The sequence below is a fragment of the Pangasianodon hypophthalmus genome, chromosome 6, assembly GCF_027358585.1.
Source record: "Pangasianodon hypophthalmus isolate fPanHyp1 chromosome 6, fPanHyp1.pri, whole genome shotgun sequence".
Classification (NCBI taxonomy): Eukaryota; Metazoa; Chordata; class Actinopteri; order Siluriformes; family Pangasiidae; genus Pangasianodon; species Pangasianodon hypophthalmus.
The window spans coordinates 1,437,512-1,452,522 of NC_069715.1; the positions used below are offsets into that span (position 1 = coordinate 1,437,512).

The window sequence follows — 15,011 nt, forward strand, 5'->3', positions numbered from 1 at the left end:
GGCACCATGCACACAGACATTCACATAATAATTCACACCTAGGAGGAATTTATCTCAGCCAGTCCACCTGCTTGCATGTGAATAATTATAAGTCAACACTGCCAAATTTTATAAATTCAGGACCCCCTGGCTATTTCTCATGGACCCCTAGGTGTCCCCAGACCCTACTCTGAGAACCATGGCTTTAGGACAGGGGTGTCAAACTAAAAATCTTCTCGGGTCACATCAACATTTGTGTTAATCCTTGAAGGGCCACAAAAGGCTTTTAATTTTTAATGTATTATTAGTATGTATTCTATTGATTAACACCAAAAACCTAGGCTCTGCATATAGAATATGTATAGAATATATAGAATATGATGTTTATAGGAAAAATGTCTAACAGAAACTATTCAACTGTATGTAACATTGTTTTGGGCAGTAGCTGTGCTGTAATCACATGTTGACATACAAGGACAACAAAGGCATCATTATGAATCTATATTTAACTGTCCAAACACCAAACAAACATGTCCCTTAATTTGCTTAATCATATTTTGTTGGCTACACACTGCTTTGTTGACAAACAGGATTAACCAATCAGGACTACTCTCTGAGCAAACAGAGGAGAAAAAGAAGATCTGGTCTTATAAGATAAATTGTTATTTTCTCCTATTATTAGCATGTTACTTTAATCATTTATGTAGAATTGTAATAAAGGTATTCTATGGCAGTATTATTAATAGGGTATTATTGGTTGACAAGTGATACTGCATGGAATGATTAAATAACAAATTAGCATTGTCACAGCTCCTAGTGACATTTCATCAAATTAGTTCCTGGCACACGCTACTGCCAACACTCGACACATTTCTGATCTTTCTTTCTGACTTCAGCAACTGCAGCAGTTTGGTGTTGATTTTAATCACTATTTCAGCACCGTGAGACATGATCCCATTCACGCTGTACAGTGGTGTGTGTGAAATATGGCCAGTCTACAGGTCTGCTGTGAAGATAGAATATCTCAAACGCTATCGGCTGTTTTAGAAATCAGTTAAAAAAATCAATCATACTCTTCAACATATGGCATAAAATCATGACTCTCATATCATTTCATGGGATCATTAAGGACGTTCTCCATTACCTTCAGGGAGAAGGTACTGGAGCCTCCAGGCTCGTTCCACAAGGCTTTCTAACAGCTTCATCCACCAGGCTGTCAGGATGCTGAACTCTGTCCATTATCTCCCCCCTCCCCCACCTACTTCTGAACTCTAATGATCTACAGATCACCCCACACTACTTTCATTGCACATAAGACACTTTATACTTCTGCAGAACTCTGCACACATGGACCTGTTTACAAACACCTATTCAAAACGTTACATGTACAAACTACTTAAATCTGACACTGTTTGCACTGTATATTCATTCAGATTTCTATAATATATTTTTCACTCTGTTTATTTATATCTATTTATTATCAAATACACTGCTGTTTCTCTCATACAAAATCTGTTCTATATTGCACTGACTGCATTGACCGTAAACATTGATAAGAGAGAAGAGAAACGTTTTTTGATTCCTCTGTATGTATGCACATATGGTGGCATTGACAAATAAAGAACCTTGAACCTTGAACTTGAACCTTGAAAAAAAAAAAAGGTTATTCTTTTCAGCACCACCAGAGGTCTCTGTTTCATCTCTCTCTCTTTTTTCAGTTGTTAGTGCTTCTTACATTTACTCTGATTTTATTTTTTTATAACTCATCGTAACTGGTCTTGGACTGTGTTTGGTTTAAACACACACATGTGAACCTAAACTGAAATGTGACCCCTCAAATGTGAAACATTTAAACATTACCATTATGTTTCCAGCTCACTAATAGTTCTCTAATAATATTCCCACTTCCGGACCATTTTTTAAGCTTCTCACAATATCAAATGTTTAAACTTTTTCTCAAACCTTTAAAAAAAACCAAAAAAAAAACCATTAGTTTCAAAATTGAAAAACAATTCAAAATATTTGGTGAATGACAGCAGTAAGGCTTATTCTGTAATGTCTAACAAGGTTGGAGACACTCAGATGCTCCTCTATCCTCTATAATTTTATGTTTGTGTATGTAAATGCTCTTTAATTTAGAACAGTCAAATGCACAGTCAATAAAGTTAATGGTGACTGAGATATTATAATACATCTTTGCATTCTACATGCTTACCTTTTTATCTTTCCCTGCTCCTCTTGTAGACTCGTTTCAGAGGTTCTGATTTTCTCACACTCCCCTGACATTATTTCAGAAAGTCAAATGTCTTTTAGCATGAACTTAGCTTGATCCTGGTGAGAATAGAACAATGGAATATGAAATTACATTTCTGATATATACAGTCATTTTATTTGGCTATAAATTCCTTTAAAGTACTGTGAAGTATCATGTAAATACTGACGTTTACTTTTGTCTCTTCAACAGCCTCCACTTAAGTGACGTGTGAGCTTAAGTGATATGGGAGGTTCAATAAATTAATTAAAGTTTCAACTTATGTAAACAGAAAGGGAAAACCTAACCAGCACACAGTAACCTGGAATATTTCCTTTTAATCAAAAGCCCTGAGGAATCAGTTTACTGATAACGGAAATCCACTGAGGTAAATAATTAGGTGCAGTTCTTTGTTAAACTTGCATAGTTTACAATTATAATTATTAATAGCTGACATTAAATCAACATTTTGATCTAGTTAACAAAAAAGTCACATCAGATCAGGTAATTAGATGTAATTTATGTAATTAGATTGTTAAATTGTTATGTATGCAAGTTTGTGGTGAGTTGCATCTCTCTGGTCTTAATAGGAGATGTGTAAAAAGTTTTATATTTTGCATCAAAAACAAGGTTGAACAACACTGGAGCTTTTTTTTTAGCCATATTACACATTTCACTATAACAATAACACAACTGTACATACATATCCAATATTCTTTCATATAAAGGTAAGATTAAATGTCTAGTTATATTTTTTCTTAATAAGGGTAAGTACATTGTCAGAAATATATGTATGTACAAATTACATAATGCTAAACATATAAAGTCAGATTTCTTACATAGAAAGAGTGTGTTGCATAAATGGTGTGAAATGTAGAGAGTCTCTTACCAAAAAGAAAAGGATTCTTGGGGATTAAAAAGCATCAATTTATGAAGACAATGAAGTTGTAGCTGATTGTGTTGGTTGGCAATAATCATAATTTCCACATGTTGCTCTTTTTCACCCACCGTATTCAACTTCTTCAGGAAATTAAGGCACAGTTCTCCTATCAGTTATATTGCAGGTGTAGACTACAGTGAGATATTTATCTGACTGAGCTGAATGGTTTTATCAGTCAGGATAGAAATATTAAAAATGTATTATGATATTCCGATCTCAAACGAATGGTTTAGAGGCCTTCTGACATTTCAGTATTTCAATCTAAAATGGCGCCGTGTGTGTGTGTGTGTGTGTGTGTGTGTGTGTGTGTGTTATCTAGTCAGGAAGTGGCGTTGTTTTTATGTGTTTATTGATGCTTACTGTGTTTGTTAGAGAGAAAGAAGAAAAGAAAGCGGAAGTAGGAATTGTTATAGTGAATATTAATATTATTCCCTCTTTAACAAATAACAGCTGTAAACTTTACACACATGTAAGAAACACCACAGGACACACAGGCCTGTTTCCTTCCCTCAGGTGAAGCTGCTGCTTTACACCGCGTTATCCAATAAAGAGTAAACTGTGTAAGTTAAGACAGGAATGTTCTTCATTTAGTAAATAATCCTAACTTTCACATATTACAGCTTTATATTCATGTACTCACAGTGATTTTTTTTTCCTCCAAAGAGCTTCATGATTTTCTCGTCACAAAAACGACCCGCTGACTTTCACTTTCACTTTGAACTGAAATCCGGAGGAGAAAAGGCGGGACTTTAACTACAGCAGAGTATACAACCCTGGCAAAAATGATGGAATCACCACGCTTAGTGGATATTCATCCAGCTTTTTTACTTTAAAGCAAACAAACAAATCACAGATATGACATAAAAAAGGTTTTGTTCAATAGCTTAACATTCTGGCTTTGTGAAACATACATCAAAAAAATTCACTGACATTTTTTTATTAATGGAATGTCTTTTTCCAAATCAAGTAGAGGAAAAAATTATGGAATCACTCAATGTTGAGGAAAAAATTATGGAATCATTAACAAAAAAAGCACAATTAGTACTTTGTTGCTCCTCCCCTGGCTTTTATTCTTTGACGCATAGACTTCACTAATGAAAAACAATATTCCCCATCAATCTGGTTCCAACTTTCTCGAATAGCAATAGACGGATCGGCTTTGCAGGGTGGAGCCTTAACATGGACCAGTTTTTTTAATATCCACCATAAATTTTCAGTTGGATTGAGATCCGGACTGTTTGCTGGCCATGTCATTGAGTTGATATGCCTTTCCTGAAAAAAAGCTTTAAAACTGTTTGCTCTGTGGCATGATGCATTGTCATCCTGAAAAATGATTTCATCATCACCAAACCTATTTTCTACGGACGGAATGAGAAAACTGTCCAAAATTTCACTGTACAACTGTGCATTGACTGCTGAGGTAATGACTGCCATCTCCCCTGGTCCTTTACTTGACATGCAACCCAATATCATAAATGAGTTGGGAAATTCGATTGTTTTCTTCAGGCAGTCATCTTCATATGTTTCGTTAGAACGGCACCAGACAAAGGTTCCAGCATCATCTCCTTGGCCAATGCAGATTCGTGATTCATCACTGAATATCACTTTCATCCAATCATCCACACTCCATGATTGCTTCTCCTTAGCCCATTGTAACCTTGTTTTCTTCTGTTTTGGTGTTAGTGCTGGTTTTCTTTTGGCTTTTCTATATGTAAATCACATTTCATTCAGCCGGTTTCTTACAGTTCTGTCAGAAACATTGACTCCTGTTTCCGCCCGTTTGTTTTTCATTTGTTCTGTTGTGCATTTTCTATTTTCAAGGCATATTGCTTTGAGTTTTCTATCCTGACGCTTTGACGTCTTCCTTAGTCTGCCTGTGTGTTTTCCATTTATAACCTTCCCATTAAGTTTATATTTGCACTAAATTTTAGACACAACTGACTGGGAGCAACCAACTTCTTTGGCCACACTCCATGTTGAAATTCCTTGTTGAAGGAGTTATATAATCCTTTCCATTGTTTCAACTGACAACTCCCTCATTGGAGCCATGTTTCCTTTCAATTAGCTGTCCAACAGCTCATTAAGGTGCGTAAGCACTCCCTTTTAACTGCTGACTAATTAGAATTTTAAGACTTGTCCCAGTATTTGTTTTAGAAGTGGAAATTAAGAAAGGCGTGAAAATTAAGAAGATGATTCCGTAATATTTTCCTCAACATTGAGTGATTCCATACTTTTTTCCTCTACTTGATTTGGAAAAAGACATGCCATTAATAAAAAAAAAAGTCAGTGAATTTTTTTGATGTATGTTTCACAAATCCAGAATGTTAAGCTATTGAACAAAACATTTTTGTGTCATATCTATGATTTATTTGTTTGCTATAAAGTAAAAAAGCTGGGTGAACATCCTCTAAGTGTGGTGATTCCATCATTTTTGCCAGGGGTTGTAGTATCTCTCTCTCTCTCTCTCTCTCTCTCTCTCACACACACACACACACACATTCCACTTTATATAAACACAGATGTAACAGGAGCAGTCAGAACTACACACACATGCTCAAACACACAAAGGTGGTACAGCGGGTAGCTCTGTCTCTACACTGCACCAGAGTCCCCAGTTTCTTCCTCGGGGTTCTCCAGTTTCCTCCCACTGTACAAAAACATGCAGGTAGGCAGAAGATACTGCTATGATAAATTGTCGCTACGTGTGTGTGTGTGTGTGTGTGTGTGTGTGTGTGTATACATGGTGCCCTGTGATAGATGGAGTCCTTCCCCACCTTGAACCCATTGTTCCCAGAATAGGCTCCACCATGATCCTGACCAGATTACTGAAGATCAGTGAATGTTAGATGTACATCCATGTGTAATCAGAGACAGTGAGAGATGGAGTCAGTGCGCCCTCTAGTGTTCCAGTCTGAGCTGGACAAATAAATAACAGTGACAAAATGAACAAGAGATCAACTTTCAATGAGACAAAAACAGTTTCATAAAATAGTAGAATATTATACATACTCCATTTGAAGTATAGTTTCATCTGAATCACCAATATACTTTAGGCCACGCCTCCTACCTGAGTGTCACAAAGAGTCAGAAACAACATCAGCAAGTCTGTCTGAGACACTGAACACCTCAACAAAGTCGAGTGGAGACGCCACTGTGGGAGGATTTACACATGTAGATAGCACAACATTCAACTGGCAATAAAGCAATAAAATTATATTACTGCCTTGTTGACTGAACTATCGCTTTAAGTGGTCTACAAAGTAACAAGTGCCATATGGCATGTGTTAATTTAGGACACAACCCATCTACAGACTGACTCTTAATACCATTTAACAAAAACAATCATCACTGATGAGTAAAGATACGAGCAGTGCTCTGTTTCCTCCTCTCATCCTGCTGAACCTCTGTCTAACTGTAGAATTGTGAAACATATCTTCTCTATAGCTGCTGTTATTCCTGTTCACCTCTCTGTGACCTCAGCGTAATAACAGCCAGGTCACAATGTGTTACCAAATTACTGTGTTTACATGCTCACAGTGCACACTGAAACAAGTGCCAGCAGGGGAAATGTCATTTCTATGGATGGACAAAGTACTTATACTTATACCTAAGTGAAAGTATAGATAATGTGTCAGAATGTTACTCAGTTAAAAGTGAAAGTATCCAGATATAAAAATATACTCAGGTGAAAGTAAAAAAAATTAGCTACATCAAATACACTAATGCACTATAAAGTAAAAAGGAAATATTTTTAACTAATGAAATTAAGTTCATGTTTTCTTGTGAAAAGTAATGTTATTACTTATCTAAAACAGTTAGATGATATTTATTTTAAAGCAACTACACCATTTCACCTGAAAACATCATTTAATCTCTGTAAGTTTTCAGTGTTTACCATTAGCTAGATTTTGACTTGCTGCTTAGACAGTTATGTTAGCTACTGGAATCGATGCTAGTCTAACCTGGAATTAGCAAAGAAAACATCCTAATGTAGTTTAATATAGCCAGTGAATGTTGCAAAAACATACCTCACCATGTTTTTTAAATTTGCTTACTCTGTCATATTGAAATATTTTACTGAGGTAGGGCCAGGGCCACTCATCCTCAAGTTCCACACTGCGGTCCGGTGGATTATCCATCGTCAGATACAATCAGATAGCTACAACATTAACTATATTGTGTAGCATGAGAAGGTCACAGCAGATGATGAATTGTCATGATTCTTTAGCTTTTTCTACATTAACGGACTTGATTTGATGCTAAAGTCATTCAGCTCATGTATATTGTACAGTAATTCACTGGATAAGAGAAGAAAAGGCCTTCAGGATTTGTAATGAGTACTTTAGGAATGTCTAAATAAAAATATAAGTGGTAAAAAAGTACTTTTTTTCATGGTAATTAAGTAAGAGTACAAGCATTCAATTTCTATAAAACTCAAAATAATGCTTAAGTAACAAAGTACAGTTACTCAAGTACTTTCAAGATAGATAGATAGATAGATAGATAGATAGATAGATAGATAGATCGGAAGTGCAGTGAAAAGTGTGTTATGTGGTTTCAGTGTGTCTGGTATTTAATGTGTAACCAGGTAACCTTGTTCTTATAATGTTGTTCTGCAGATTTTTTCTCCTCTTCCTGTCCTCCTCAGGAACAGCAGATGAAAATCAGCCATTTGGCCAAATCTGATAGATGCAATAAGTGAATAAATAAAGTGTTTGTGATGGTCACGTGACAGAATGATGTAGTGACCCATAAACATTACTGAGAAGGAAGCCTTTTTAAAAAAAACTTAATTGGGAATTCCCGTTTTTAAAAATGTACTTGGAAAGCCTAAATAAAAAATATAAGGGGTAAAAAGTACTTTTTTCATGGAAATGTAATTAAGTAAGAGTACAAGCATTCAATTTCAATAATACTCAAGTATCTAAATTTGCCAAAAATAATATTTAAGTACTTTCCACCGCTGCATCTGTCACATTTCAGAATACAGCATTTCCTTTCTTAGCTCCTAGAGACAGACAAATGGACAGACAGACAGAGTCAAGTGACAAGTCAAGTGGCTTTTTATTGTCATTTCAACCATATACAGCTAGTTAGTACACAGTGAAACGAAACAACGTTCCTCCAGGACCATGGTGCTGCATAAAACAACACAGAACTGCAGCGCCAACCAGTACACAGTTCTAGTATCTAGATAAATAAATATATAGACAGATAGATGGATGGATGGATAGATGGGTGGGTGGGTGTATGGATGGATGGGTGGGTGGATGCATAGATAGATAGACAGACAGATAGATAGATAGATAGATAGATAGATCGGAAGTGCAATGAAAAGTGTGTTATGTGGTTTTAGTGTGTCTGGTATTTAATGTGTAACCAGGTAACCTTGTTCTTATAATGTTGTTCTGCAGATTTTTTTTCTCCTCTTCCTGTCCTCCTCAGGAACAGCAGATGAAAATCAGCCATTTGGCCAAATCTGATAGATGTATTAAGTGAATATTTATAGTGTATTGTCCCTGTTAAATATAATAAATAAAGTGTTTGTGATGGTCACGTGACAGAATGATGTCCCATACACATTACTGAGAAAGAAGCCATTTTGAAAAAAATTAACCGGGGATTCCCTTTTTAAAAAAGATTAAAATGATAAATAAGTGGAAGCGTGATCACACAGTGAACACTGTGTCTTTATTTGTCCAGTTTATTCTGTTTAATTCTTCATATTCCTTATTGATTAAATCTAATCAGCGCGCTGTGGACATTTACCTCAGGGCGACCTTTCTCCCTGATGACGTCACGGCCTCGCGCATTCCATCATCTCTCCTTGACTGTGGATGTTAAACAAACACGACCCAGGCTTTATAGTTATTTATTTATTTGTTTGTTTTGTTTTAATTATAAAATTATGACTCGTGTGAAAGCGAGGAATGTTAAAATATCAAACTGAATATTAGTTTTGTTCTTGGAAAAATATTTCGTGACCATATTTTTTTAAAAAGGGATAAATCAACCGTCGTTTTTTTTTTTTTTTTTTGGGTATCAGTCAGTTAGGAGGATCCCTGCGTGCGCATGCGCATGGGCGCGTGCGAGGAGGTTGTCGAGCTCGCGCACTTGCTCGCGTGCGCTGCCGCGCCGTGTTGTGCGTTGCGCTGTGTGTTGTATCGTATCGTGTCGTGTCGCGCGCGCGCGCAGCTGCGGCGGTGGAGGTAATTTTTTTATTTTATTTTTTTTAATCCGAATTAGCTTCTTAGCTAAATGACAACGACGCAGAAAACAAAAACGAAAACAATAGTGGCGTTTTAATTAAAAAAAAAAAAAAAAAAAAACCGAGGGGGGAAAACCGGGTCTGCGTCCATGTTTGGCGTCAGTTAGGATATTGACGGTTTTTTTTTTAAGAGAAAGAGGCCAAGCGCGCGCACGAGAGAGAGAGAGAGAGAGAGAGACGGATGGGATTCCCGGTTAGCTAATAGATGGAGACAGCGAAGCGTCGGCTCGGTGTTGTTTTTCATCGCTGTGAATTATTAAAATAATCGTCGACGCGTCCTCAGAGACAGACCCACCGCCGCGATGCATCTCCACCAGGTGCTGACGGGAGCCGTGAATCCGGGAGACTGCTGCTACTCGGTGGGGAGCGTTAACGACATCCCGTTCACGGTGGGTTAACCTGCACAGGCTACACGGTAACAGCCATGCTAACACATCACCGTCTTCTCCATGCTAAGCTAGTCAGGACTGACCTGACTAGCAGGTTAGCTAGCTAGTCAGGGTATGATCAGTATGACACGGGCAAAAAAACAAGAATAATAATAACAAAACAAAACAGATCAGCTGTGACGCTTCTGAGAGAGAGAGAGAGAGAGAGAGAGTGTGTGTGTGTGTGTGTGTGTGTGTGTTGCCACCATTCATTCTGCATCCCTTCCTAATGACATCAAGCCTATATGCATTAAGAACTGACACCTGCGTGACGTTTGGGCGTGCGGAATGACGTCACTGCGTCCATGATGACATTTGACATTTGACATTGAAATGAGTGCTCAGAATGACGTCTAGCTAGAAGATGTCCGTACTAAATAATGACATTGGTGTACTTATAATGACATGATAGCACCATTTGCGTCGCGTCTCAAGGGTTGGGGGTTCGAATCCCGACGTTCGATGTTCTCCCCCCTGCCTGCTTCGGGGGTTTCTTCCAGGTACTCCGGTTTCCTCCCCCAGTCCAAAGAAATGCATTGTGGGCTGATCGGCATCTCTAAATTGTTTGTGGAGTGCGATTGTGCTCTGCGATGGGGTTGGGACCTCGTCCGGGGTGTCCCTTACCTTGTACCCCGAGTCCCCTGGGATTGTCTCCATGCTGTAGGAAAAGCGGTACGGAATATAGATGGATGGATGGATGGATGTCCAGAGTGACATGACGTTTATTTATGGTGCCACAATTATAGTTTTGTATTTGTATCTATTTTCGTGTTCAGAATGACGCCTAATGTGTTCAGCGTTTGGGTTCAGCGTTTGATGAGGATGACAGAATGACATCTAGCTAGCCTGCACGTTAAGGAAGATGTCTATGCTTTCACCGTAACGCTTGGATGTCCATAATGACGGTCGTGTATTTATAATGACATGTCGTATACTGAGCATGACGGTTCAGTGTTCAGAATGGCAACTAGTTAACTTGTTCAATAAGTAATACACCAATGCGTATTTCTTCAGCGTGACGTGCGGAATGACGTCACCAAGCAAGAGCGGCTCGGCGTTCAGAATGACGTCTAGCTAGATTACACGTCAAGAAGGATGTTTACGTGTTCAGACTTGACACTGAGCATGACAAGTACTGAGCATGACGGTTTAGCGTTCAGAATGACAACTAGCTAACCTATTTTTTTTTTTTTATATTATATTTTTGTATTTATAATGACATGTCATGTATGTACTGAACATGATGTGTTAGTGTTCAGTAGATGATATCTAGTCTGTGTTCAGAATGACGCTAATGTGTTCAAGATGCCATCTGGTATGATGTTTGAGTGTCCAGAATGACATTCCTTTATTTATAATTATTTAAGACTTGAAATGTATGCATTGAGCGTGACTTTTTAGTGTTCAGAATGACATCCAGCAGTCTACGTGTTGAGAAAGACACCTGTGTGTACAAAATGACGTCACTGTGTTCAGCATGATGTCTGTGATGACGGTTGGTGGTTCAGAATTACGTCAGTGTGTTCAGCATGATGTCTGTGATGACGGTTGGAGGTTCAGAATTACGTCAGTGTGTTCAGCATGATGTCTGTGATGACGGTTGGAGGTTCAGAATGACGTCAGTGCGTTCAGCATGATGTCTGTGATGACGGTTGGAGGTTCAGAATGACGTCAGTGCGTTCAGCATGATGTCTGTGATGACGGTTGGAGGTTCAGAATGACGTCACTGCGTTCAGTATGATGTCTGTGACGGTTGGAGGTTCAGAATGACGTCACTGCGTTCAGCATGATGTCTGTGACGGTTGGAGGTTCAGAATGACGTCACTGCGTTCAGCATGATGTCTGTGATGACGGTCGATGGTTCAGAATGACGTCACTGCATTCAGCATGATGTCTGTGATGACGGTTGGAGGTTCAGAATGACGTCAGTGCGTTCAGCATGATGTCTGTGATGACGGTTGGAGGTTCAGAATGACGTCAGTGCGTTCAGCATGATGTCTGTGATGACGGTTGGTGGTTCAGAATGACGTCACTGCGTTCAGCATGATGTCTGTGATGACGGTTGGAGGTTCAGAATGACGTCACTGCGTTCAGCATCCTGACGTTTGTGTCAGTAGAGTGACAGCGAGGCTTTCAGAATGACATTTATACGTTTGCTGTAACGACATCTTCTGTTTTGTTTGACCTCTAATAAATTTGGTATGATGTTCAGAATGACGTTAATGCCTCCGTAATGGCCGGGTTTTCGGAATTCGGTATTAAAGTCGCTTCTCGAGTCTGAAGGTTATTTCCGTTTTGTCGCCTTGTACAAGGTGGTAACAAGATCTAAAAGGGAAAACGAGCGAAGAAGTGTTTTAATTCTCACCTCCAGCAACTGGGATGCCGAGGCTGCGTTCCAATTTCGTTTTTTAACTCACCCTTCGATTGAAATGCAGTCTGCCATCTTAACGCTTCTTCTTCGGCTCCGGTGAAATGTGCGAGATCATCAGATGAGGGAACGAGTCGACGTTAGTGTGGACTTCAGGAGTGCACACTTCTGTGTAGAGAGGGAAAGTCAACATGGGTGTTTTTAACAGTGTCATTGATATAAGGACATATTTAAAGATTTCTCTCAAAGTGAGCGACTGGTTCCTGTGTATGTGCACTACGTAGGGAATGAAATAAAGGGTTCTTCCACTACACTGTACAACTCCCTATCTAAGTGCACTACTTGGGTATTAAAATTGGGATTTACACCCTACGTAGTGCACTATATTTCCATTTAGGAGTTTTTATTATACAGTACAAGTGCCCTACATAGGGTCTTTACTCAATGTAGCGCACTAAATCTCAGTAGTGAGCATGAAAAATTTGAAATTCCCGATCTCTATTGTAAGTGCACACTATATAGGGTATGAAATAATCCCTATATAGTGTACTATGAAGCTACTTAGAATTCAGCTTCCTATCTAGGGAGTGAGTATTGGCTTTTATACCCTCTGTAGTGCCCTATATGTCCAGTAGGTAGCTATTTGGGATGCAGCTCCCTCTATAAGTGCCTTATATACAGTATATTGTGTTGGGAATAATGGCTTCTGTGCACTATGTAGTGAGCTATATTTCCCTAAAGGACCCGTTTGGGATTGTACTGCCTTTGCAAGCGCACTACATAGGTGCTATAGAGAAACATTGGGAATATACACACTAGATAGGGCGTAGGGTTATTAATTTATACCCTAGTCCAGTTACAGGTGGATTAGGAAGATAAATCCCAAAAATGGCTCCCTAATGTACATCTAGTGCACTAAAATAGTGCGCGATATATATAGAGCAGGACACTTTTTGGGACCCTGTTCCCTACTTCCTGTTTAAGTGTGAATTGATGACTAGCACCGCGGTGTTAAATATACTTGCCCTCCGTATTAAGGGCCCTTGAAGAGTGCGGCAGAGATTTATGGCGGTAGAAAGAGGAAGCGAGAGTCGTGTATTGCAGAGAGAGAAATATTCCGCAGTCACACAATGGCTCGGTGTCATGAATGTTTATTTCCTCTCTCTCTCTCTCTCTCACACACACACACACACACACACACACACACACACACTCACGCACCGTATCACACACTGATAAATGTGTTATTGTGCAGTTCTGGTCTGTAATTAATCATCCTGTCTGATTAATCTAATCATTAATTACATTTAACCTTGTACAGCAGATACATCAGTGTAATTATATAAAACTATAATCAGACGTCCTCCTCATCTCCCACTCACACGCACAATCACACACACACACACACACACACGGCTCTGCCCAGATACACCCGCTTTTTTTGTGTGGGAATCGCTGAATCAGTAAGTTTACTTCTCGTTTCCACTCTTTGTGTACCAAACGTGTCTGCATCATTCCCTCTAAAGAACCTGTCTAGTGACCCAGACCTGTGAGGACTACACAGTGTGTGATTTGGGACACGTCCATGCTGGAGTGAAGTTGGCGATATGTTTGAGGCTACGTTTACACGACAACGATATAGTCAAAAACGGAAAAGTTTTTCTCTTGCGTTTTCAAAAGGTTTCACGTATACACGACAACGTTTTCAAAACGATTCGCGTTTACGCATATCCGCGATAACGGCCAAAAACGCTGTATTTACGTACGCCAGTTTTGAAAGATTCCCGTATTGGCTGTTTACGTGGAGACGATAACGGCGGCGTTTTCAAAAACTTGCACTTTGGAAAAATATGCGTTTTCAGTCCCCAAAACGCCGTTGTCGGGTAAACGAACAGGCAAAACGCATAAAAAGTTTCCCGTTTTTGGCTGAAAACGTTGTTGTGTAAACGGCCCCTGAGAACGTGGTGTTTATCAGATAAAGTGTTGAACAAACATGGCTGAGTCTGTCCCTGATGTCAGTGTTCTGCGTAGAGCTCTATAACAGAACTTTTCCAATATTATAGAGCAGAATTCTGTACTGTCACGCCAGAACACCAACGAGGAGTAACGTCAAACGTTTCACCAGGATTCTAGAGCAGGATTGTGAATGATCGCTGTGAACCGTGGAAAGTATTCTCAATCGTTACGCCGGTGTGCTGCAACAAAATTCTGAACTGTCCTGAAATTCTTCACCAGTGATCTAGATCAATATTCTGAACTGTTGAACTATTCAAGAACAGGGAAAGTAAGCTTATATGTTGCATCAGTGTTCTAGAATGAGATTCTGAAGTACTGCTCTAGAACATGAGAATTACCCAAAAATCTTTCACCCGTGTTCCAGAATCAAATTCTGAATCGTTGCTCTGGAACTTGGGAATTATCTTGAAAAGGATCACCAATATTCTAGGACAAGATTCTGAATTACTGTTCTAGACGATTGAAAGTTCTCTCAGACGTTTCACTAACCTTCTAGAACAGAATTCTAAATCGTTGTACTAGAACATGAAAGGTGTTTTGAAACATTCTTGGAAAGTATCCTGAAATGTTTCACCAATATTCGAGAACAAGATTCTAAAATTCTAGAAAAGTCTTATATATTTCACCAGTATTGGAGAACTTTGACTTCTGAATGATTGTGCTAGAACATTAAAAGTATTTTACACGTTTCATCAGTATTCTATTCTAAATTTTGAATCAGTGCTCTAGAACATGAAAAGTATGTTAAACTGTTTCACTGT

At 38.8% G+C, this 15,011-nt stretch overlaps 2 protein-coding genes across 10 annotated transcripts in view; one reads left to right on the plus strand and one right to left on the minus strand.

Moving 5' to 3' along the window:
- Positions 1–3,896, minus strand: part of LOC117596668 (uncharacterized) — a 118,285-nt gene extending 114,389 nt beyond the window's left edge. The window contains exons 1-2 of the mRNA XM_053234882.1: positions 3,811–3,896; positions 2,195–2,310 (exon numbers count right to left, since the gene is read on the minus strand). Of these exons, the coding sequence (XP_053090857.1) occupies positions 2,195–2,265 (71 nt within the window). The 5' untranslated portion in view covers positions 2,266–2,310; positions 3,811–3,896. The remainder of the gene's footprint in view (positions 1–2,194; positions 2,311–3,810) is intronic.
- A 5,335-nt stretch (positions 3,897–9,231) lies between these two features.
- The window catches only part of dmxl2 (Dmx-like 2), a 65,393-nt gene continuing 59,613 nt past the window's right edge, over positions 9,232–15,011 (plus strand). For all 9 annotated transcript variants that reach the window (XR_008301889.1, XR_008301890.1, XM_053234763.1 and 6 more), the window contains exon 1: positions 9,232–9,827. Coding sequence is in view for 7 of the 9 variants with exons in the window: in XM_053234763.1 (XP_053090738.1) it covers positions 9,741–9,827 (87 nt within the window). In the remaining 2 variants the exon portion in view is untranslated. The remainder of the gene's footprint in view (positions 9,828–15,011) is intronic.